Here is a 26107-nt window from a genome sequence, read left to right on the forward strand (position 1 = left end):
CAGTTGAACACAATGTGAATAATTCAGTCTCTGTTTCGCCGAAAAGAAGGCGATATGTTACTTTTTGATTATGTATATGATCATGATAAGTAGGAGACCCTGGGTGGGTGTTTGATCCAACATACTTTGATGTGATTGGAGATGGAAGTTTGCCATAGTCCCTTTAAAGGTATGATAAAGACGGCATTAGTATGCTACCTGATGCTATTCTGATGGACCATATTGCCAGGAAAACTTAGGTGGCAGGTCTCTATAGTCTTAATCCACATTGCGACTGTCCAAGTCAAAGGCAAGTCTTGCTAAAAATATATTGGAAGGAAATCTTGATCTTTACATGTGTTCCTTAATTTGACCATCAACTTGATCTGTCTCATGATTTCAGAGGTGACTGACCCCTCGGCCCATGAGGTGTGAAAGCGAGAATGATGAGTGCCAGTCTTCAGAATGACGAGGTGGCAGTGCCCAGTCACATCACAATCACATCAACATTATCAGGATGATCAGGTCACAGATCGCCGATACTTCAGGGGAGTCGGGGAAAGACTCTGGTGTAAAAGCAGAAAATTTCGGGCAGTACAGTGTACATTTAGGTTCTCAGCCAATCAGAATCCGATAAATCTGTGAGGGGACAGGTTGTGACTGTCCAAGGTGGTGACTGTCCCCTCTCTCGCACTGTGTAGGATCAAGGATGTGCCATGCCCGATTCGTCTGGTTGGGACAATCTTGTCTCTCTCACGGTGGAGGTGCCAGGTCCGATTCATTCTAGGCACTGTCCTATCTCTTACACAGTATAGGCAAGGCAGGGTGCTGGACTCAATTCTGTCTGGCTGTGACTGTCTTATCTCTCCCACAGTTTTAGTCCCAAACCCACTCAACCGTGACACCATGACCAGTAATCGTGTACACGTTTACCATACACGTTACATAATATTTGCACAGGAGCAGGTTTCCCTAGTGACGAGGATGGAATTCATTCAGGCACCCACGTGTATTGTAGTACGCCCAGTGCATCATTCAGTGAATGATCGATTTAGACGATGCACTAAAAATCTCTGCATTTCACTCGTAATTTAGCGCATTCCATCAATGCAAAATGTAGTCTAACAGCCAAGATGGCGAGATCAGAAGACGATATACAAACTGGTGTCTCACTTTGTGGTCTTTATGTGGTAAGGATGGTGTTTTTGGTGGGCTTAGTGATGTGTATTTGTTCAGGGGTGCAAACCCGGATCTGGTGTTGTTTGGGTATTATGCACGCTGTGCGCATCATCTGTGCGTATGCGGATACAGTGTATCGCGTTATGCATTTACCTGTAACTTTCTCGTCGTGTCGCTTGTGCAATGTGCTGCTGTGCATGCGAAGAAGCTATTCAATATCACAGGCCCTTGAGTACATGTATTTATAATAGGGGTAGAAGGCGTAAAATAGGGGTATAAGCCCAGGAACTAGGCTAGCATTGCCTTTGATGGAACTAGTAGTTCTATTCTAATCTTTCCCTTCCCTTTCAGGCTAAGTAGATATCGCAAGATGTCAGTTCAGATGCGAGAACTGTCTGTCGTGAGGGAGGACAGCCCAGTCATCGAAGACTTGACAAACAAAGACGATGATGAAATTAAGTCTTCTCCACCACCATCTCCAGTTCAAACAACGTCTTTTGTGGAAACACCCGAGGGGGCTTTAGAAATAGAAGAGGAGCATCAGGAACCGTGGCGTCGTCTATTGCAACCACCAGATTATATCTTGATGCAAAATGACCTCCCGTCAACGTCGTATGGTCTAGTTAGTGGCCGGCAAAGATTTGGCATAACGAAATACTCACACCCAACTCTGTTGAAGAGTTTTGATGCTTCTTCGGACAGTAGTAGCTGCCATTATCATTGGTGTTACCGTCCTCCGATAGGTAGCGCTGGTAGTAATGTATCTGATGATGTGTTCTCAGTGAGCCCACTAGGGGGCGGTGTCAAGATGGTTCAGTTTGACGACTTGTATGCGGATAGTGATAGCGAGACCCTCACAACGACGAAAAAGAAACGCCGAAAGTCGTCATCAAAATCGGAGGACAAACTTGGCTCACGAGATAAGCTTCACAAAGAAAGGGCGAGGAACAGAAAAAACTCCACCAGTTCTGAGACTAAGAGCCGGAAGCATTCAAGTAATTCCGAGACAAGAAGTCGCAAGCACTCGAATAGTTCTGAAAGTCGGGGCAGACTGTACTCGACTAGTTCAGAAACGAAGACTCGTTTGTGTTCGTCCGGGTCTGAATGTGATCAAACCTACCGTGATAAGAAACGAGATATAGGTGGCGCTGTTCTGAGTTCTAGCAGCTCTCCATCGAATAGCGAAAACTGTCTCTATGCAGATGCAAAAATGAAGCGGACAATTAGCGTGAGCTCTGTGACGAGTAAACGAAATAGCTTGGCGATGGACAACAATCAGAACTCTTTGCAAAGAGACGTAAAATATCATGAAGCAAAAAAACTGAAACTGACTTCAAAAAGAGACGAGATTGTTTTAGTTGACACGATGATGGGTAGTGACGATTTGAAACATTTGCAAGAAAGAGAGAAGTCTTCGTCGAAAATAGACGGTGTGATTTTTCTGTATGCGTTTGTCACATTGTTTTGTTTCCCGCTTGGTGTCGCTGCAATTGTTTTGAGGATTTTCTCTCGGAAGCGACGAGAAGATGGAAACTTTGTCAAGTCGGCAAAATATCGTAAAGCAGCAAAGTGGTCTGCGATCGTGGGGATGGCGTTGAGCACGGCCATCGGGTTAGCTGCGTTTATGTATTATGTTGTTGTGCCATTTGTTATCACAATAGTTACATATTTGTACCTGCTGTGAGTCATATCATGTAAATAGAGTAGGATTGAATGTAAAGGTATCAGCCTGAGTTGGGTACTTATACATGTCACCCTGGTTACATGGTTCTCTATCTCGAATCACAATACTCATCAAGCCAGAAACTGCATTTCTTTTTATGAATTGAATGACCAAATGGTTGTATAGTACAATTTTATCTCTATCTTAAATTGGTGATTAATATTTTGTCATCAACATACCCACCTATCTGTTGCTTCAGACAGTTTGTCCAAATTTGTTTTAACTTCAGTGCTTTTTATATACCGTAGAGGTTGTTAAAATCGAATGTGTTAAACATTTATCCAGAGGCCGATTTGATTTTAGAATATATGTATCCTTGGTGTGGTGCTTTCTGGGAGAACTACCGATTACACATGCTACAGTCATGAAAGTTGAAGTGTACGCCACCAAATACATTTTGTATGTCATCTTTGTGCTTATGTTCTAGTCTTATCATCTGACAATGACATCATTCTTTAATCATTACGATCGTTGCATCGGTAATGTTATTATCATTATTATGAATTGTTTACAGTAAGTCTTGTAATCGATGCGACTGAATACTTGAAAAAGTTTTACCAAAAGATGAAGTTTTCTTTGGCATGCCAATAACTTCTTTTTGGGTCCATTAGTATTGAATCAATGGTTGCCAGCTGAGGTATGTGGTGGATGGACTACACGAAGTTTCAGGGGCTCAAGTGCACAAGTTTGTATGGGTTACAATTGCTGTAGTCTGATTTATAGGTGTATGTGTAACACACGTCTCAACTGGCTAAATAGCATCGATGCAGGATTTGAATTATCAATGTGCTTTTTGCTGCATTTTAAAGGGGAACTATAGGCATGGGATAGTCTCCCCTTTAAGAAGACATCTCACACTAAAGAATTAGTGGTTGGTTTTATTTTTGCATTTTTTGCAACTGCATGCATTTATTATCGATACTTAGTTTAGGAAATTCTATTCTTGATGGAATGTGTGATTACCGCATGTGAAGTTTTTAATGGATTCTCCGTTTTTCTCCTATGTTGTTTGTTGACAACGAAATGCATAATCTTGCGATCAACACGTACCATCTTTTACTATTACATGTACATACATGAAGCAGGTGTACTACACGTTGTACCTGATTTTGAGTCATAATACATACCTCTTTGTATCATGCCACCGACCAGAGTAAACAATGGACCTGGATTGTGCAAATTGCAGCAAGTTACTCCAAAGACATTATGTTTATACTGTACAGATACTTCATAGCTTTATGCTGTATATAAGAAATTGCATTTATTACAACCAAAGGTTGCATATCAGACAATTTATATCGAATAAAGCATTTAAGGTAGATTTGGTGTTGTTTTTTGAGTTGTAACCGGAGGACATACACGCATATGCTTCTTTGTCAAGTGTAACACAGCTGTGTTGAGACACTTCAGGATGTCCATGAGCCAATAGTACAAAGGACCAATTGCAAAGACTGGTTGCCTGATGTGAAAGCTGGTGGGCCATGCAGTGTTGAGACCATTGTCCCCTGGGACCAATGGATGTGACATTGTCTTTATATGTTCTTGCACTGTAACTGACAGTGTCTTAACTTGCAGAAGGATGTTACATTGCCTTATCTGGGACTAGCTGACTGTGTCTTATGTGTGGGACTGGAAATGTCTTGTCTGGACCGTTGCTTGTAGCTGAACCTGTCTTATTTGGTACTGGTGGTGACATTATCTTATGTTTGACTGAAGCTATTTGGTACTAGCTGAAAATGTCTTATTTGAAACTTGGGCTGACAGTGTCTAGCTGTTCAGGCAGGTTGTCTAAGATCCAAGGACCAACTGCAAAGACTGGTTGCCTGGGAAGAAGGCTGCTAGGCCATGCAGTGTTGAGACCATTGTCCCCAGGGACAGATGAGTTCTTTAGAGACAGGTTGTCCATGATCCAAGGACGAATGTAAAGACTGGATGCCTGGGTAGAGAGCAGTCAGGCCAGTGTTGAGACCATTGTCCCCAAGGGCCGATGAGATATCTACAGACATCTAGGATGAACTGCCAACTGTGGTCCGGGAAGAAAGCATTCCAGAAATGGCCATAATAGTTGGAAGACCCAAATGACACACTGCAAACTTCAGCTTCATTCGACTTAAATATTATTGATAAATAACCCTAACATGAACCATCAGTGTTTATTTATACATAACAGGAATTACAATGATTTTCACCATCTTGGGAATACATTTTTTCTACCAATTGTGCAACATACATTTCAAGCAAATGCTATGCACAACTCTCAGGACAGTTTATACTATCTTCTTTTCCCGATCACCGAACAAGACTATGAAAGCAGACGTGTCTTACTTCTGCATGGATGATTTCACAATCATATTTACAACAGTTTATTGCCACAACCTAAGTGGGATACATAGACCCTTGGTAAAGAATAATTCAGCCATACGACTGTGGTTGGTCAACCTTGTACAATCAGGACACCTCAATTATGCTGCTCCACTGCACCGTTGGCTGGTTACCGGGTTGATACGTATTCACAATCTTCTTCCCCCTTAATACTTCAGAATCTAAGACAGAAATATTAACAAACAGATGTTAGCTACATACAATGTAACTGAAGAGTATTGGCACTAAATGATAAACATTTTACAACTCAAAGCCAAGTAAAAAGCACGAGAACAAACTCGCCAAAAACGAACGGAATGTTATGTATACACTGTTGTTTTTCTGATGCATGACGTATTCTGTTTGAAATGAATTCATGATACGGTTGAAATAAGCCCAAAATGTCATGTTCCGGTCCCATGAGTAAAAGTATTCAACTAAATGCATCCTAAATACCACTAGCTTACCCCATAGGCAAAGCAGAAAGATTTGTTCATCTAAATGCATGGAATGGTTATCTAAATCACTCGGAACTTTGTACTTAGCCATTCGTAATGATAGCCAAACCTACTCATTATCTTTCCTTCTTTTTCTTTGTTCCTATTTAAATGCATGTTATCTACAATGATCCTATATCCTAACACGCTGAAATACTTCTTTCGACACAAGACTATACATGTAGAGTGATGAAAATAGTACGACAATCAGCATATTTTGGACCACAATCAGATGAGGCTGAATGTGGCTGAACTGTTTTGTGGACAACATGCATAGTGAACATCTAGAATTTGGACGATTCCTACGATTTTGATAGCCTAAGGACAACACTGATTTCTATTCCTATATTTTTGTAAACAACCTTTCCCTTATACATGTGGTGCATTTGCTAACTAGTACATCATTTTCACAATGCATTTCAACGTGGTTTCACTAATATTTCGCTACTATCTGATATGTTTCCCACTTTAAAAAAACTAACATATATCTGGAGAACCTATACCGTTGAAGAGAGTCACCCTCTCTATCCCTTGAGTGTGTCGGGACCAACAGAGAATCAAACCCATGACATCAGATGTTACACTGTGCCACTCCGACAACCTTAGTCTAATGTCTATTTTTTTCACTTCTTGCATGCAAGAGTATTGTATAATGTCTTACATGAAATGTCAATACCTGTAGTTACTGGTACTTATCAGGCTTTTTAGAACATTCTATCACTACACTCAGAAATCAATCCAACGCAATCACACGGCCGATTAACATAATTAACTGGAAACTAGACAGGATATTTTTTAAGTAGGTTACCCTGCCCTACTGAATTCACTAATTACTCAAATTATAACTGCAAAACAATGTCTACATCTACTGGCACCAAATAACACCTATTTGTTCAATGTACTATGTACTGCTGGACAGGTGCAAGGATTCTGGCACCCTCCATCATTGCTTTACCCTTCCATTACAGGGGTGATATTTCACAACTCAACCTATCAGAAAACTGTCAGGTACAAACAAGTCTAATTTTAGAACACAATTATACATTTTAACGGGTCATTACTGCTCCAATATTCATCAAGGGACAGAAGCAGAGAAGACCTCTGTAGCACACTACCAAATATTTGCACCTAGGAACAAGGTTTTGAGAAATTTACCCAACATCTCAAATTGTCAGAATGTCATAGGAACAATCCACATTTTCACCACAGATCCCTTGAATTGAAAGAAACCTTTTGGTCCCTGTTATGGTGGTCAATGTTGAATCAATTTCACAATATTCCTGCAATTTAGCACAATTTTTCTGACTAGAAGTTCTACACATGATCTTCATCTTGATAGAGTTCGGGCATGACGTAGGAGATGTCATCCCATGGATGCCGATAAAGTCCTTGTTTTAGTCGTTTTTGGTCCAAATAATGACCTGCAAATGAATTCAAACAGACAATTAGAGAAAACAAATTGGAAATATTTCTTCAGTTTTTGTTTGCTTGACAACTTTTCAGTTGTGAATTAAGACAGGGAAAAGCTTTGCAAACAATATGGAGCCATTTAAAGAGAGACTGCACAAGACATGATTTGATTAAAGAGCTTTCACACTGGTAACATGAAGCCGACGGCCTGTACTATAATAAGCACAATATTAACCTTGTCAATTGTTTGTTGCTATAGCAACACGTTGTAATGATTTACTCGGTGTTTTGTCCTCCATATACCTCCGGCAACACATATGATATATCATCCCATGGATGTCGGTAGAGACCTTGTTTTAACCGCTTCTGGTCCAAGTAGTGGCCTGGAAAAGAGGGCCCACATTTGTGTTGAAGTGGTTAGGCTGTGAAGGCATTCAAGTGAAGAGTGTCTACTGTGTAGGTTAGAAAAACTGCCAAGTATTTCTGTTGACAAGATCATCATTTGTATGGTGAACCTTTTCAGTTAAGCCCATACTGAAGAGATTAAGGGACAATTGTGACATGGTGTTCAACATGACACAAGCTTATAGGACTGGTCAGGTTTTATTAGGCCACTTTGTCATGGCCATGTGAACATGTACAATGTTACACTGTTATGATGTAAGGGTCACTTTGAAGCAAGGTATACAGAAGTACAAGGCAATGTAAAGCAGATATAGATGTTAAGTAATCAGTAGGCCCAGTTGAAAAGAGTTCTCAACTACCTTAAAATTCCCTCCACCCAAAAGTACACACAGATCTGTGATGTCATCACTACATGAGCACAATGTCATTATTTGTGTGTAAATGGTCTGCTAGTTAAAGTATGTTATGTTTTAAGTAGACCCTTGCAGTGGTTTTTAGGCAGTTGAATCACAGTTAGGATTAATAACATGTATTGTTAGGCTACTGTGTTGTAATTTCATGAAAACTGTCAAGTCCCTTACCGATGAATCCCATACTTCTGCCCAGTACAAAGAGGGCGTTCAGGGCACCAACTTCTACAAACTCTCGCGCCTCCTCCCTGAAAGGAAAATATGACGTTATCAGTTGAGATGCGGCCAAGGCTACCTATGAGAAGAAAGCTTGCACAAGTTGCAATACAAAACATTAACATGCAGTACTCTCTCAAAGTACGAGCAATTTAACAGTTTCAAAAGTGACTACTATCAGATAACAATGACTGAACATGTCTAATCTAGCTTCTAACTTCTCAGAAAATACAAAATGAACTTACGTTGTGAAGCACCCACAAATTCTAAGTAGATCGACCATGGCAACGCCAATGAAGCCATCAACATTTAGGATAAGGTTGGGCCGCTGAAAGAAGACAATGAAATGGTGGTCTTTGTTATATAATGTAGGTTCTTAAAAGTTAAGTGGTATGTTTACAGATATTCAGTCATAACAATGCCTTCTACTCTAGCACTTTTACACTGAAATGAGCCTATCTCAAGACATTTGACAATGACTGTCGGTAACTGCGGTCTCCACCTGCCTACGCCGAGGTATCCATCAATCAAGGAGCTCATACACTCACTGCAAGGTCGAATGGTGACACCTGGGTTTGGACCAATGACGCTTGGATTGTGCTTGGGACACATTACCAGCATACCACCAGCTTCCACACAGTTTCCTTCAAGTGACACCAACAGCCGCTCACTCTGTAATAACTCACCTTGGATGTGGTAATCTTTTCCACTTCATATGCATAATTCAGCAGAGGCGTTGATGGGAAATTCTCACTGGCAAACTTCTTCAGAATCTCAACCCTCATGTCGGGATTATTGATCTGTAATCAGGAATATGAGCATTAGGGATACATGTAACACTCTTGTAACACAAGATCTATGACAAGTCCGTGACACTGCTGACCACTGCATGAGGTTCTCAAAAAGACATCTGACCGAATGATATCAACCTTCCGGATCAACTATAGAGAGTCAAATGGCAAAAGACAGCAGAGTGAACCCAACGACAAGATGAGACTGTCTGAGCACATCTCTGACGAAAAATGTGTGGTATCTTTGTGATATTACTCACCGACTTGACTCTGTGTCCGATGCCCATAATAAGTTGTCCTTTCTTCCTCATGCTGTTGACAAACTCCATAGGGATCTGGTTCGAGTCGTACGCCTCACTGAACTGCCTGGCAGCATCGTCCAGGGCACCTCCAAATCGCTCTCCCTGGAAGGTAAATTTTATGGTTACTTTGAGATCAGGTTTGTCACACAGCTGTTAGAAATAGGCATTGTTACAGCTAAGGCTGGAAACTCATTCCACCCAGACCTTCTCAAGATGTTAGATAAAGGACCCAAACAAAATGAGGCACACAAGTAGACCCACCAAATGTCTCCTCACATTCTAGCAGCAGGACAGGAGCAGGAAATCAAGTATCTTACTGCGGGTTCAGGGCAAATACAGGCTCGATGACTCCCTGTTCTCAATTCTTGTACTTACAATTGTGAGAAGTCCAGAGGCAAGACATGAGATCAAGTCTTTGCCAGCCCTGGCGCAGACGATAGTGTTGTGGGCTCCAGACACGGCTGGTCCATGGTCTGCGGTTATCATCAGACACATCTCAATGAATTTACAGGCCCACTTTGGCAGTCTGCAAACAAGTAAATAAAGCATTCAAAACCAAATGAAACTTCAGTGAAAGCCTACCAGCAAACTCAATCTGGGCCAACTGGGTCCTCTCCAGGCATAAAGTATATCTTGCATTGTTAAGACCTTCATTGTATTGACATGGTCATTCACTGGAAAGCTCTGGATGAGCTCTTTTTGATGATACCAATTGCGACATGTTCGTTTCTAATTTGGAAAATCACCAACCTTCTTTGGAACCAGAGAAGTGAGAGTACACCTCCAATGCCCATGTCCTCCTTGAACACCTCTGTGATGGGCATGCCAGCGTAGAGCAGCTCCTGGCCCCGCTCGTCACAGATACTCGTCATAAACGAGGCGGGTTTCCTGATGATGCCGAGCTCCTGAAGGAGGGAAGATGGTGGGTGAGAACTGGAGAACGGGTTTGCCTCAGAGATTCTACAGCAATACAAGAGATCAAGTTCACTGACACTGATGCATAGATGTCACAGCATACCCAGTGACAACTGTGTTATCTATGTTTGCCCTACTGGTAGCTGGGGGAAGACATTTAAGTGTGTTCAAACTTACCCTGGCCCAGTTATAATCCATGGGGACAGCGGGCGGTGGAATCTCTTCCTGCAGAACGACAACACCCTCTTCTAGTAACTTGTCATACACTTGTCTGTAAGGGAAATACAAGATGAGTCAGCCAAATGCCTTGATCGACCAGGTCAGCCAAAGGTGAATCAAGGTGAAGAGAGGGGCGGGTGAAGGGACCACAGCGAGGGACATGAGCTTCTTCCCTCCTCACTGAGGCCATCCCCAAACAAGCCCAAACCACCTTGGACACCATCACTGTCACATCTCATGCAACAACTCTGGGATCAACTGAAATTATAACAACCAGCCACGCCAGAAATTGTGTTTTGACTTACTTTATCACGTCTCCGAGCTCGTCGAAGTTGTCGGGGACATGGGCTCCCACCTCCTTCAATGCAACATTCTTAGCTGTGGCCGTCTCGGCATCTGCATTGGCACACGAGCCCGCATGACCAAACTGCACCTGCAAAACAGAAATCAGCAACTGAACCACTGTATGACATGCCCCGGCAGTATCAACACAGAAGAGGATTTTCTAATGACTGTCGTTATGATACACTGTCACAACCCGGTCTGTCTCTACCCAGACTTACCTCAGAAGTGAACATCTTGGCACACGTCCCAATGCACCAGGCCACGAGTGGTTTATGCAGACGGCCACTTTTGATCGCCTCGATGATCTTATATTCTTCTGTTCCCCCAACCTAAAATAAACAAATGAAAAAATAAACATACAGGCGTGGATTCCACTGAGGACAAATACATGCTGACAACTGATGATATTTCTTTACCTTGCAAGTTCTTTTCAAAAGGAAGCAGTTGTCCCAGAGGATATCATGGGTCATAACACAGTCCATAGAACAACACCACAACCAAGACAGACCGAAGTTCAAGTTCATAAAGTAACAAAATATGATAATTACCTCTCCTAACAGAACAATCATCTTGACAGCTGGATCGTCATGGTAACGCACCATGTGGTCCATGAACGTCGTCCCTGGGTACCTGTCACCTCCAATGGCGACACCCTCGTAGACACCATTGGCATTGAGTGCGATGATGTTGTTCAGTTCATTGGACATGCCGCCAGATCGTGACACGTAGGCAATACTGCCAGGGCGGTAGAGTTTTGAAGCGAGGATATTATCCATCATACCTCCAGTGTTGCCGATCTTGAAACAACCAGGTTTGATTCCCCCGACCTGAAGTTAGAAAAGGAATAAACTTTCACATTTGGGACAAGGCACAAGAAAAACAAGTTTGGAAACACAGTTTGACAACACTAAATGACATGTAGCCCCTACTCAAATAAGAAATGTATGATTAGAAAGCAATGATTTCACAACTTACAGTAGCAGGTCCTATGATACAGATGCCCTTGGCTACATTCACTACTTACAGTAGCAGGTCCTATGATACAGATGCCCTTGGCTACATTCACTACTTACAGTAGCAGGTCCTATGATACAGATGCCCTTGTATACATTCACTACTTACAGTAGCAGGTCCTATGATACAGATACCCTTGTCTACATTCACTACTTACAGTAGCAGGTCCTATGATACAGATGCCCTTGTCTACAGCCAATTTGTTGATCTTTCTCGTCAAGTTCTCTGGGATGCCTTCAGCGATTATGGCAATAGTTTTGATCTGAAAGAAGACAGTTTGTTTAGGCAAGAAGGTGCACGCATATGCGGCAAGTGGGAACCGAAGGGACAATGTGGTATTTTGGTTTAGGTGCTGGCCTCGCTCGGTTGACTGATGACACATTACATGTACACAGCTTGCAACCTTTGATTGCCATGTCTAACGAAGGAAAGACCCCAGCTTAGAAGTCAGTGATACTACGACAGATATATTGATCTCTTATTTACCTGTGGATATGTCATGACCTCAAGAGTACTCTCGTATGCTGATCGCAATGAGGCAAAGCTGATGAGAACGTCAGCATCAGGATGTTTCTTCATCGCATCATCCATGTTCTTGTAGACAGGCAGCAGAATCTCCTTGTGGCCCCAGTAGAACTTCTGCTTGTGATCACCTCTGAAATCAGAAAATCATTACAATAATGGTGGTTTTTATACAGCGCTTTCCAGTGACCTGAGTCTGTAGCAGGGCACCTCAGATGTCACTTTTACAGTTTCATTCATGAGCTAGACCATGTAATCTTGACTTGCTGAACTTCATCTTCCAGTCAGGACAGAAACTCGGGTCACAACTGTTGCAGGCACCAGTCTTAATATTTGGAAACTTACGTGAATGGGTAAATCATGCATGCAACTGACGGCTCCTTCCTCCGGCAGACGTGATCAAAATCCATCATGCTCTGGACGGCACGAGGCTGCATGCCCCAGATGATACACCTCGTACGATTGGTGAATGTCTTGTTGGGGTTACTGCTGCTCGTACTGTCACCTGACGCTGGCGTCGCTGCAGAATTATTTGAAGAGATTTTGCGGCTTGGAGACGTGGGTTCAAGTTCGGAATTCTTGCGGCTTCCTGCTCCTGCAGCTGCAGTCTGCAAACATAAAGTAAGTCATGAAACCATTTATGACAACTGTTGAGATGACACTGTGGCATTTGCTCAATCGGCCAGAGGTATGAGTGTCGTAATATCAAGAAGGTGCATCACTAATGGTGACCACAATGATTAGACATAGTTTCCTTCTGCAATAGTTGTACGTGACTGTATGTTTACTTACCGCTCCAGACAGCAAGAAGTTAGCGGTCGTCTGTGTGGCCTCTGGCTTCGGCAGGACCAACCTCTTACCCAGGGCCATGCCGACAATGGCCGTCATATGGGTCTCGGGGCCATAAACATGGATCGGGACGCCGAGGTTTTCACCGAGCTCACTCATAACTCGGAGACCTTCCTGATAATTCGGACCACCTCGTCTGACAAAGATGGACACTTGGTGATCGATGAGTTTGTCTTTGAATTCTTTTAGAGCTCGTACAATGCCCTGAAAGTGAGGATCGAATATGAGATAAAACATTCTTTTGTTAATATCTAGCAATTCTGGTTAGGTGTAACAACGACACTCAACTGTAAACATACAACATACACCAGCATTCTCTCTTTTGGACCCAGCCTCTTTACCAGAATTCATAATTCAATGATTATTTATAATTTCTGAAAAAACTTTTAGAACGTGATTGTGTACCTTGAATGTGGCAGCGACGTTGGTAAAGTTGGCAATACCACCTCCAATGATGAGCACTTTACCTGACGAAAGAGAAAAGTTGAATGAAGATCCATGACTTGTATTCTAAATCAGGCCAGGATGCAATGAAAATTGATCTGAAAGGCCCTCTGCTACACTATTAGTTACTCCTAAAACGTGACTCTACTTTCTCATGTCTTCGAATTCAGTGTAGTTCGGGCAGTACTGAGGGTAATCCCGTCACTCACAACATGTGACAGGGTCATCTCACTTGTTCCATTATTCTTCTAACACCATCAATAGACACAACAGTTTCAGCAGATATTCATTTTATGACTAGAAACTACTTTAAAGAACAAATACAACCATTCCTAGTACACACATATTCAGAACATAATACAAAGATACAATATATGACAACAAAAGACTACTGTATACATTGCAATCAGTGGTTGTCACGCACAAAAGAAAACAGAGCAGTTCCGAAATGAAGTAAACAAAGATGTTTCTAACTAAAGATTGTTATCAGGGGTCGAGGGAGGTTATTTTTACTGAGGATTAGGACTGGGAAGTGGGACTGTGTATCAGGCTACTGTTGTGGGCATCTGAACAATCTATGGAGTCAAACATGTAATTTCTTGATTGTAGCCTACTAGTTCTGGCGGATTGGGACTCTAGTCATTTTTCATTACAGTGAATGGTTTTGGGATGAAAAAGTAATGCACAGAGACTGTAATTCTGGAACACCTGACAATACAGCATAACTCAACTGATAAGACACATGGTGAATTCAAATTATTTCACATGCACACTCATGACAACATTCATTAAGACACTCATGTGTCAATACAAGATACCTTTCAACCCTTTCCATCCAAGCGGATAGTCTTTAAAGGCAAGAAATTATACAGATGATAGTGGATGGTATCTGGCCAAGTAACGCAATCAGTGTTAGAGACCTATGATAGTAGCATTGCACTTAAAAAGCAATTACTACCAAGGTCAATTGAGCAACAAGGCTATGAGCTCCAACATCAACAAGAAATAGCAGCAGCATATTCATATTTGTGACAGGAAAGGTGTGAAGGTGTGTCGCCAATCAATATAGAAATCAAACAAATCAAGTGGTAGAGTGAGCAATCCTGGACTCAGTTATGAAGGCCTACTTCAGCAGAGCAGGAGAGAAGTCTTAAAGATAGTGACATGCATCAAACCAGAGAATGACCAGGGATTATGATAGATTTCACACCGGAAAGGAAAGAAGGCTGAAGGAATCAAGGTGGAAGTATTCTCATTAGATTTATTAAGGAAAGTCTATTTGTATTGGACTATTTCAGGAGATTTTCGCTACCAGTCGGGAAAGACTGTAGAATTAGGAGAAACTCTATCCATGCTATCATAAGGTTATGTTGTAATTCGGATAGCCATTAACCAATATTCACCGCGTTTAACATATTCACTGATATTAGTGACAGGGTCAATGTTGTGTGCTGCAAAAATATGTAAGATTTCAATGAAAATTAAAGAAGTTAAGAGTCGGGACTTGGATCTTGTGAGTCGCCTAAACAAGATATCTTTCTACCATCTTTGAAGGCAATAGTGATATCATTTGATTTCATCACTTCAGTTTACCACGGCAATCAAATAGGGCGGCTCACCAACAGCTTTCGAAATTGTCTTGGAAGGAATAAACCAAATTATGACCAGACAGCACCAAAGTGTTTGTTTTTCAGGTAACACTATGTTTTTCAGGTAACAGTATGTTACACATTTTTTCACAGGGAAGAGAAGTATTGAGAGACTGTTAGTCCAAGAAGTTCCACTCGTAGTGTTAACTCAGCATACACGGGCATTTTTGTTTTGTAAGTTTCTAGGTGTTATCCGAACCTACCTTCTCCCCTCTTGATCTTTGTCATCAAACCGAGGACCGTCTTGGCGTATTCATATGTCTGTTGCTCACTAGGGGCGCCACTGTATTCACCGTAGTTGGCTAACTCAGCAGCACCTCCCATGTCACAGATAGTATCACTGGAAGAAAGACGATACAATGAGGGAACGTTCCGTGGGAATTCAATTCAACTCTTCAGTGTTTGTTCTACACCACATGGTGTTATTCTCCGGGGAGTATCACTTCTCAAAGGCAGAACGAGTGTCTTTACGTGCTACTCAGGTTAGGCACCAATTGGGTTAATTGGCCTAGCGACAATCCTCCCCTCCCCCTGTTGGCATCCATGTGAGGTTTCATGTACTGTTATATGGGACTTTCACCCACTTACATCTCAGAACTCCTGCCATTGTATGTGCCTGGACGATCGTTGAGGTCTGAAGACAAATGTCTTCTCAGGATCCCCAGGTTTCGCCTTTGGACATATGGTGGCAGGAGCTTCACAGTCCAAGCATGCAGGCTGTGGAATAGCCTCAGTCCTGATCTGCAGAATGCAGTTAGTGAGCAAATCTTCAGACGGGGTCTTAAAACGCACCTTTTTCTAACTTGTTTTGGACCGCATTAGAGCAATTCTAAATTGGATTTTGCGGGTATAAATGTAAATTTATTATATATTATTATTATTATTATTAAAAATTTATTATCATTATATGATAGTGACTTACGCATAGATGACAGAGGCACCCCCTCCAGCCACCATGGTCCATATCCGTCCTCTAGGATTCAGGACTGTTAATTTCAGTGATGCTCCACTTTTTGCATCCAAGTCGGCAATATAGGCTTCCTGTAAAAGTCGGGGAATACTTGAGATACTAAAACAAAACAACATTATCTGCTCATATGAAGGATGGTCTGATACTATCTGATCACCCAAAATCTACTTGGGCAACTGATAATGCCAGGTATGAACATATTCAGTATATATTCGCAGCAGGGCCTGGATACAGATTTTTTAATGTTTCAACTAAGGAAGATGGACTCATGAATCTTGATAAATCAACACCACATGCTTGTCAAACATATCAAAGGGCCCGAGGCACCATTTCCACTTTCACAGCTAACCGCCCTAAGACGGCCAGCTGTTTGTGACACTTTGTATTTTGTTTATCATTGCTCCATCGACACAGATGTTTCCAACAATCATTGGGTATGGAAATATAGATTGAGAGAGAGTTCTCCTAGTCTTTAAAGTATGAGTAGCTAAGTCTAACATAACTGCATGTGAGCAAGGGCATGAACATAGTGGATCCTCAGCTTCAAACCAAATCTATCTACAGATACCTACGGGCCACAACTTAAGACTGGAAGATATGATACGGCCTTACCTCAGGGTACGCTTCCCGCCCAAACGGTGGTGGGAACTCAATCTCTCCCCACTTCTGTTTGCACAAATATTCGCCACACTGGTCGATCTTGGCGGCAACATCAAGGATGTGCACCTTTCCTTTGGTCACAACTGAAAAATAACAGAAGACAAGCTGATTACAAAGATGATCAAAGGGACACTGGCAAATAGTATGGTCAGGAGGTTATGTGTTCGGCCATGTTGAACTGATAAGAAGAAGATGACTTACCCAATGGGTTTATCTCAAGATATGTGAAGTGAAGATCAACGAAAAGCTTGTAGAGTGCCTCAATGAATGTGGACAGAACTCTGAAAATAACAACACAAGAATTTAGGCGCAATTGAACCTAATCAGTTTTTCAGAACTTTACAAGCCAATTCAATTGCATAATGCATATGTAATGTGAGACCATGTCGGTATCTGACCGGTATCTGCATCTCGACAGCCCTTGCCGAAGGTCACAAGCAATGTAGCATATTAGACACCCCCTTCTCGTTGTTATGTTAACTTACTCCTTCTTATCATCCGGGGCCTGTCCCAACAACTTGGCCTTGATATCAGCTGCAGTGACCTCATCACTCCCGACCGGTATCTCCATCTTAACGGCCTTGGCGTCCACGTCACCGACGTCAACACCTCCTTCATGGTGGAAGAGGATTGTGTCCGAGTCACGGGAGGAGTAGATACAGGCGTAAAACTCTTCTTCCTAGAAAAACATAGAGGTTAAGACGTCAGATGATCCGAGTTGTGGGCCTAATACATGCAGCATTGAGGTCTATGGCATTGCAACACTGGCCAAATACTTCCATTTCTCACCACACAACTAAACTGCATACACTCAGTCTGCTCCACTACTGAGTCTTATCTTGAACAGTGCAATGATGGTCTCTTGTTTACCGCTCGATTGAATTCTTGATAGTGATAAACACGATATCCCGCAGGAGACAACACCTCGTGTCTTATGAATCGGATAAGACTCAATCATGAAAACTGTTGCGATCAATAGTGAGTATTGATGGTAGGGGTTGGCCGGGATGTATGTATGTTATAGTGAGGATTAACTCATGTAACCCCTTGCTAGGAGTATGATGGCCCATTCTAATATTGCATAAGGCTCTGTTGTATAGTGCGGGCCTACATGGGGGAACTAGGTCTTTTGTCCTCTGCAGACATAAGTCAATCGAATAGATGTAGATGTAATATAGATAGTAAGCTAGCATGTGTTGTAGGTTGACACCAGCTAAAGGACGCCTTTATCATGAATCAGGTTCCCTTGAAGAGGACACAGATGCCTCTTCATTCAGCCACAGTATTCATTCCTACCTGTTGATGTGCTACAAATGGCTCGATGATGAAATGCTTCAGCTTCCCAGTCGACACACCAATCTGAAACGATAGAGGCAAAACAGGTGTCTGAATCAGGAAAATTGCTTCGATTTTCAATTTCTCTATGCAAAGAATACAAGTAGCACCTAATCAATCAACAACATTGGCATGTCAAAAGAATGCTATCAGCAGCCCAGTATTGATCACAAGATGGTTCATCAATGTGATTGAGAGGAAAAGCAATCCTGATAATGACCCTCACTTATATTCACGGCAGGTTTGGGGCGGCCGCCATGTTAGATTGAATGGCCTGTTTTTTTACTGACCCCTTCATTATTCTGTACAGTTTGAACAAATTGAGGGTCATTTCAGCTTATGGTTCAGTACTACTGTACTTGCCAATAAATATCTAGGTCAGAAAATGTAACGTTTAAGATGAAAATGCCCAGCATGTTGCTACCTTTGACCAGTAACAGATGAGTAGAGGGTGGCATGATTTAAAATCAAATCAAAACAGGCACATATACCATGGCATGTTCGATAAGGACTGAATGATTGAATGAGTGCAACATGGCATGATTTTTTAATCAATATAACATGAATTGTGTGAATGAAATCAACAATTTGGTCCAGACAGCCACTTGACAAAGTTCAATGACATACACTTGAGCATATATTGACCTGACAAGTCAATTAATGGTTCTTTAATGATATAAATTGACGCTTAAAACTCAATGTTTTATTTTCCTTATTCACCTTTACAAACACTCCCTGATTTTTGCAACAATTACATCCCTCTTCTTGATTGCATATTTCTTAATTTGATAACACCTAAAGCTAACCATATCTTGGGCTGAACATGCAACTGGGGCAGTTTTTATGGTGACATCTATTCAGTGTCATAGCTGAGTTACAGGTCAAATATAAGGTGAAAGTCTCAAGACAACCGCAGGTTATTTCAAATCGTGAAGATAAGGTACCGTTCATGTGCACATGTATAGAATAGAATGCTTTATATTTCAATTGTAATGTCATATTGCTAACCTTTGACATGCAAGGCATGCCATGGTATCTGTAAGGTAATATTATCAAACCTATCATTCCACTGTCATATCCAATAAGTACAAAGTGCCTTGGTTTATCAAAGATAAACAGCCAGTACTAATATGCAATATACACCATGTCTATGCAGCACCCCTTGTTCAAAGGAATCATGGCTTATTCCTATTCAAACAGCATGGCAATCATAGTGAATCGCAGTGACTTACCAGGTTGACCAAGGTCACAAGTGATGTCTCAGCTGGTATTGAACCCACCAGATTGAGTCGGACCACCACTTGACCACAACAAAGATAACCCCTCAAAACTGCTACCTATATGAATTTATTGGTTCTAAAGTCATACTTATATCCTGCATTCAGACTCTTTCAGCATTGCTGATTTCAAGCTATTGATTTTCCTCCACAAATCCCTGTAGACTAGCTATAGCAATTGTCTGTTTGTGTGTTCATCGATGACACAGGCTACATAATCACGTTACGTATTTATTTAGCATGTAAATATTGCTATTGGTTTCTTGAAGGGGATGGTGATTAGCAAGCTCAATTAGCTAAGTGAGGGTCCCGATGGGGACATTTCCACACTATCAATATTTTAGTACATAGGTTTTGTTTGTTTTAGCCTAGATAAGAAACATAGTGCTCTTTTGATTTTGAAAATATCCCCAGCAGGATTCATTGTGATCATGCCATGGTTGGTACATGTCTACTAATACATAATCTTCCCCTTCTTTTAAACACTATGTCCTTCAATTGAATTATACACGTCTTGCTATCTTCTCAAGAGCTTCACCACACAAACCACTCCGCATATCATGCAACCAGTCACCTCCGCTATTGACTGATCAGATATCCCCACCCACACAGCCTCCAGTCCTCACCATCAGATACAGGCTGAACGGATTACCATGGAAACCATGAATTGATAAATTGAACCTGGATGGCGAGTAGTTTGCACAAATTACTGCCTTCTTTCTAAGCGTTTCTTGACACTGGGTGAAAATCATCACCAAATACAGTGGAACCTCCCTTAGCAGAGACCTCTCTATTAAGGACAACCCCTCAATTAAGGACACTAGGTTTGGTTCCAAATTGGCGGTTTCCATTCAATTTGACCTCTCTAATCAGGATACCTCTCTATTAAGGACAGCACTTGTCAGTCCCGAGGGTGTCCTTAATAGAGAGGTTCTACTGTACATTGTACATGAAAGAGCATGGTAGGCAAAGTTAACCCATTCACTTCTTCCTGAGTCATTGTTGCAATTCTCTAGTCAGATTCGGATATGTTTTAAAATGGATCCTACCTTGAAATCCAGACCCAATTTCCCTTTCAGCCATTCTTTGACTTCAGCATAATCAGCATTAACTTTGATCAGCCCGAGCTTGCCACGTCTCTTGATCAGCTGGTCAGGTTTCACAATCAATTTCTGAAAGAAGTTTTTCACGATACAATTAATTATAATGCAAAATGCACCAGACCAAGGAAGAAAAATGCCTTCAATCATGCATGAGCTACAAACCACTGAGACAGAGATTAAAGTGCGGCTCAGAGTTCCAAAGTATAGTGTACTACGTAGTGTATTATTTTGCTATTATTTTGAAATCACTTGTGAAGGACACCCTCGACATCTGTTTTTGAAAAATCAATATTGTCATGATATCATGTGCACAGCTCAAAAGTGATGTGTATGGCAAAAGCCATGCATTGTAGGCCTACCATAAATGAGGGTCCTTTTGACTTTCTGTTTGCTGCTAATTTTCAAAACAATCATTTCTAAATGTCCACATAGTCAAAAGTTGACAAAGTATAAAGACGTCACAGAGCGCAGTGCTGTTGAACGAATATAACGTCACTGTCTTGCTGTCCAAGAGTGACAATGTATTTGCCGTCCAATATGCAGGTGATGACGTCACCTCTCACCAAATTCAACCAACTTACTTCAGCCAGCAGCCACGGGTGTTCCAATGACAAATTCTCAAACTGAGTATCTTCTTTTACTTCAGCTGATTTGTTTTGGATCGTGTCAGGATGACCCAGGTATTTATTGAATAAATCTTTGGCAGTGATTTCCCAGACAGCCTTGGCGGACATGATGGTACCTTATGTAATCTGTACTACAATGAGAAAAGTGAGAACATTGTTAGCGCGTCACCAGAGTTATCATGAGGGCATTATGTGATGTACATTGGCAGGAGAAAGTCAATCTCATCCTTACGTTGATGACGTTAAATACAACGTCATTCGTCAACGACCTCAACACTAGTCACTAGATTATCTAGACAGTAGTAGGAGTAACACAGTCACTAATGCAGTGACAACACTGTCATTACAATGTCAACAGAGTCAACGTCACAGCGGGACGGATCAATTAATTATGCTGATTACATCTGATTAAAATCAAACAGGATAAGTAAGGATGGTTTACTCAATAGGCAGACCCACATATACATGTACATTGCATTGACATTGTACATGTCTCGTACACTCTGCATGCATTCGACGAGGTTCAATGCACCGGCAAGTTAAGTTGGCACTGAAAAGTCAGCACCTTATTCTGTATTTTGCAGAATTCCTACCATGAAAAATTATATTACTTACCAGACAACTTATGAAACATATAACGAAGAGGTATAAGTAAAGATCTGGCCGATCGGGCGACAAAATCGGGATGAAATCAGTGATTTATTGGGAGACGAACTATCACGCCACATAAACACGCCACGTAACCTCGAACCCAGCTAGCAGACCACTTTTACGACATTACTGAAGTGGATATTGAAAAAACTCATTCACAATATCAATTGATTTTGATCAATTAATTAAGATCTTCATATATGTTTGTTGGCAATTATTTGTACCTGATAATTTTAAGTACTTTTTTAACTGTCAAATTTACGACACTCAATTAACGTGCCACGCCCCCTTTAAACCAATTAGGGAATCAACTGATCAACAAACCTTACTCCCTCATGTTTACATTCCCTTTTATCTCACCTTATCAAATGTATGCTTCTCCACTGCCGGTATCAGGTTGAAAACAATGATTATCCAATCATGGAAAGTGTCAGTGATCATAATTGAACTGGAAAATGTGGCCAGGAATGAAAAAAACTGATGAACATCTTTGATGATATTTGATATTTTTTATATTTAGCACCAAAACATTTGCCCTGCAATTCAGTGAATTCTGCCACCAAATTGGTCTAATGGGGCAATCAAGATATATCAACAGGACCTGTCTGATCAGCCTGGTTTGTGGTGCACTTTTCGGTGCTTGCTTCTGCTTGATGTACATCTACACTGCTGGTACGGGGTGCGCTCCTGCCCAATCAACGAGTAAACTGATAAAGTCGGGAGATTGGCGGGGCGGCGTCTTCGTGAGCCAGAGACCAAAGACGTTACTGAAAGACGATGGGACAGTCGATGTTAATCTTGCGGCAGCATCGCCACAAATTTGGATGAATCGAGGACGAGGTAATTTTACAGGTATGCTAACTGCTTTGATTTGTTTTTCGTTGGTCGTTGCACTCTGGCTCTTTATTTGATCAGAAACCAAGGCATGATAACGTCATAAAGCAGGATAGATCTGAGCTGGCATTAAAAAATAAGATCCCAATCGCAATTCCGCTTTGAAATTTGTACTCAGTTCATGCTCCATGGGTAAATCTATAATTTCATCCCTGTGTGGGGATTGGTGGCGGATGAATGCGCTAAAGATACAGTCGAAGACAACTTGAATCAGAGGTTCAGTTAGTAACTCATTTGAGCTAGTCTTCTGAACAGAGACGGTATCAAAGTGATCTGCAACACTTGCTGCGGCCATCATCTGATAATTCTTCTATCATATTTCAGAGGAAGACATAGTGGCGAAAATCCTGTACAACAAAGTCAGAGTACTGTGTTGGACAATGACCAATCCTAGCAACTACAAAACTAAGGCTGTGCACATCAAAGCCACCTGGGCAAAGCGCTGCAACAAGCATATATTCATGAGTTCAACATATGATCCCAATCTTCCGACTGTAAAATTAGACATCCAAGAAGGACGCAACAATTTATGGGGGAAAACAAAAGCAGCTTTCAAATACATTTATGATAAACATTTCGATGAGTACGATTGGTTCTTGAAAACTGATGATGATACTTATGTCATTTTGGAAAATCTTCGACATTTGTTATCAAATTTTAATTCTGAGGACCCGATATATTTTGGACGTAAATTCAAGAAGTACGTCCGGCAGGGGTATTTCAGTGGCGGTGCTGGTTATGTTTTGAGTCGGGAATCCCTGCGACGTTTCGTTGAGAAGGGGTTAAATGGAATCTGCCGTCCTAACAATGGAGGTGCTGAGGATGTTGAATTAGGATTGTGCATGCAACGTGTTGGAGTGAAGGCTGGTGATTCGAGGGACGATTTGGGGCGGGAACGATTTCATCCATTCAAGCCAGAGCATCATCTCATTCCAGATGCATTGCCTAAAAACTTCTGGTACTGGTCGTGGGTGTATTACCCGACTAAAAATGTAAGTCAAACTCTAGTTGAGAGGGAACATTTCTGTGATCCTATTGTTATGTGATGAGGTGAACTCTCTTACTTTAAATCCTTGAAAAATAATTCATATGTGAAGATATGGCAAGAGTAGTTCGTCTGGGGGCAACTATTACTTTCACACCATGCGTTGCGCTTTTAAAATTGTAGGCAACAGAGAAACTGTGGCACTTTTACTAAATTGATGCTTTTCTTTCCATGATCCAGGGGCCGGGATGCTGCAGTGATTACGCCATTTCTTTCCACTACATTTCATCCGAGCAAATGTATGAATTAGAATACCTCGTCTACCACGTGAAGCCATTTGGAATCACGCAACTGTACAGTATACCAAAACACATTCGTGATAAACTTCGCCTCTCACCGACCAAAGTTCCGCAAGCTGTCCACGAGAAAATAGTCACAGAGGCGGGGATTGACAGGAAGAATGTGACTGAAGCTGTGACTGCAAGTTCTATAAAGAGGATTCCGACGCTTGAATCTATGACTTCCACAAACAATGAAAAGGTAGATCCACTGGCGTTTCTGAAGCCGAAGAATGGTACCTCTAGGGTATAGGATTTTGTAGGTGATTTCACTTTGTTTTTAGCATTGCAGGCATGTATCAAATTTAAAAAAAACACTAGCTGTAGTTTTGATCAATTGTGCTGAACTTTATCATAATGTTTCTTTAAAAACATCGCTTTTTTAGGATTTTAGTATACAAAATAGCATGTCTTGTGTAGTCAGTGATGAAATGTTTCATTATCTGTCCGTGTCATGTGTCTTATAAGACATGAGATCAGGTGCTGTCTGTCCAGGTAAAACTACTGTTTTGAATGACATGGTGCAACATCTTTACCATTGGTTTTCCTTTCATTGTGTTATCACGTGATTCTACAAAAGATTTTGTTCGAGTTGGTTGAAATTGAGACAGGACCGTGAACACGTTTTAATGAATATGGTGTGCACTTTACAATATTGAAGAGATTAAAGCATTGTGCTCACAAGACCTTTTAAAGAGCAACAGCAGGAAAAAAGTGACTCGTCCTGCTCAAAAAACATTGTGTGGGATGTTCCACTCTTTAGATCTATATTTGAAAGATATTTCAATAATCATCTTTTCGACATGACAAGAATTGCATTCTTTAATATACATGTAGTTTTGATATTATGTTTTGTTTTCTTTTTGATTAATTAAAAAAGATCTGGAAACTTTCACTGTATTCCTCCATTTCTGGGCTGCACCTGAATCTTTTAAATGGCACTTAAGAGGTTCATAGTGCCCATTGGAATTTGGGCAGTACAGAGTGCAGCTCAGGTTGGAAATATGCCACCAGCTACAAATACTTAATAATACCTATCGCATTTGCCGCAAATTTTATTATACTGGTATATGTACATGTAAATGTACCCGTAAGGCTTCAAGACATTTTAGTATGAAACCTTTGCCAAATTGGTTTACAAAGGTGATGGATTTTCCACAAAAATTTTATCATTTGATGTTGGTTGTTAGTTTGTTTTACATGTAATTGCCAATTGGTGCTATATCTTGGAGATTGTCTTACTGTGCGATTATATCAAACTCGACTAGTACACAGTTAGGAAATGTGTTATATTATCTGGTTGAAAAATATTGTATAGAAATTTTGAACGTCCCTGGATAATTTGATCAAAAGTGTTATCATCAAAAGGATATATGTATTCTGTGCATGTGATTTTAAGTGATTTGTAAATACAGTTGAGTTTGTGAGTGAAGCCGAGAAACTTTTATGACCCGGTATCCGATCATCTACTTGAATATGAAACGTACTGTCTTGAATAATTTGAGGTCAAAATTTATTCATTCATTGACTGAACTATGAAATTATAGGAATCAACCATGAGAAAGCATGATTTACCGGTTGTACTGACATATATGAGCTTAAATGATATTGCAGGTTAGGAAATAATGCTCATAGTAAGGTACCAAATGGCTTTTTATTTGAGCTTCGAATACCATATGCAGTATTATTCCTGAAGGGTACCATAGGGAGTATTGGGCATCTGTGTTCTAACTCAATAAACGAAAATTCATGACATAAATTCAACTGATGACAAAGTTATTGGCATCTATTAACCATGACAGCTCTTTTTATTTTGACAAGTTCAGCATTTATCATTGAATGTCTATACAAGTTCAATGTTCATTATATCATTGTCACGTTTTGATACAAAATAAAACATTAGTTGCAAAACTGTTTTGGATTGTCTGTTTTTAAGGCCTAGGCCATTGGTCTACAATAGAATAATCTGATACATTTACATCGCTACTGCAAGTCAACTATGAAATGTTGGGCAAAATGTCATGTAGAGGAAATGATA

General features: G+C 41.0%; 3 protein-coding genes across 8 annotated transcripts; 2 read left to right on the top strand and 1 right to left on the bottom strand.

The window, feature by feature from the left end:
* Positions 1-1025: 1025 nt before the first annotated feature.
* Positions 1026-4200, top strand: LOC135500317 (uncharacterized). Its single transcript, XM_064791706.1, has 2 exons — positions 1026-1169; positions 1510-4200. Exons 1-2 carry the CDS (start codon positions 1165-1167, stop codon positions 2840-2842), a joined length of 1338 nt encoding a protein of 445 aa, XP_064647776.1. The 5' UTR covers positions 1026-1164; the 3' UTR covers positions 2843-4200.
* Positions 4201-5949: 1749 nt separating this feature from the next.
* LOC135500120 (ATP-citrate synthase-like) lies at positions 5950-21940 on the bottom strand. 5 transcript variants are annotated; one of them, XM_064791342.1, is made up of 27 exons: positions 21817-21940; positions 21157-21327; positions 20522-20644; positions 18157-18219; positions 17346-17539; positions 17062-17141; positions 16813-16943; positions 16153-16271; positions 15434-15570; positions 14400-14429; positions 13543-13604; positions 13081-13341; positions 12634-12896; positions 12253-12421; positions 11924-12028; positions 11301-11579; positions 10971-11081; positions 10713-10840; positions 10366-10459; positions 10024-10178; positions 9649-9799; positions 9232-9375; positions 8867-8980; positions 8426-8508; positions 8136-8212; positions 7385-7532; positions 5950-7160 (listed from the first exon to the last, which is right to left on the bottom strand). In XM_064791342.1, the coding sequence occupies exons 2-26, from the start codon at positions 21307-21309 to the stop codon at positions 7426-7428; spliced, it is 3333 nt and encodes a 1110-aa protein (XP_064647412.1). In that variant the 5' UTR covers positions 21310-21327; positions 21817-21940; the 3' UTR covers positions 5950-7160; positions 7385-7425. The 5 variants fall into 5 exon arrangements, with proteins under 5 accessions (XP_064647412.1, XP_064647409.1, XP_064647410.1 ...); XM_064791339.1 differs by lacking the exon at positions 14400-14429 and adding an exon at positions 14985-15032; XM_064791340.1 differs by lacking the exon at positions 14400-14429 and adding an exon at positions 14985-15032 and having other exon boundaries at positions 21157-21332.
* A 226-nt stretch (positions 21941-22166) lies between these two features.
* On the top strand, positions 22167-25961 carry LOC135500605 (glycoprotein-N-acetylgalactosamine 3-beta-galactosyltransferase 1-like). 2 transcript variants are annotated; one of them, XM_064792155.1, is made up of 3 exons: positions 22167-22704; positions 23071-23738; positions 23972-25961. In XM_064792155.1, the coding sequence occupies exons 1-3, from the start codon at positions 22425-22427 to the stop codon at positions 24320-24322; spliced, it is 1299 nt and encodes a 432-aa protein (XP_064648225.1). In that variant the 5' UTR covers positions 22167-22424; the 3' UTR covers positions 24323-25961. The 2 variants fall into 2 exon arrangements, with proteins under 2 accessions (XP_064648225.1, XP_064648226.1); XM_064792156.1 differs by having other exon boundaries at positions 22167-22692.
* The last annotated feature ends 146 nt before the right edge of the window (positions 25962-26107 follow it).

This window comes from Lineus longissimus, chromosome 16, assembly GCF_910592395.1.
Source record: "Lineus longissimus chromosome 16, tnLinLong1.2, whole genome shotgun sequence".
Classification (NCBI taxonomy): domain Eukaryota; kingdom Metazoa; phylum Nemertea; class Pilidiophora; order Heteronemertea; family Lineidae; genus Lineus; species Lineus longissimus.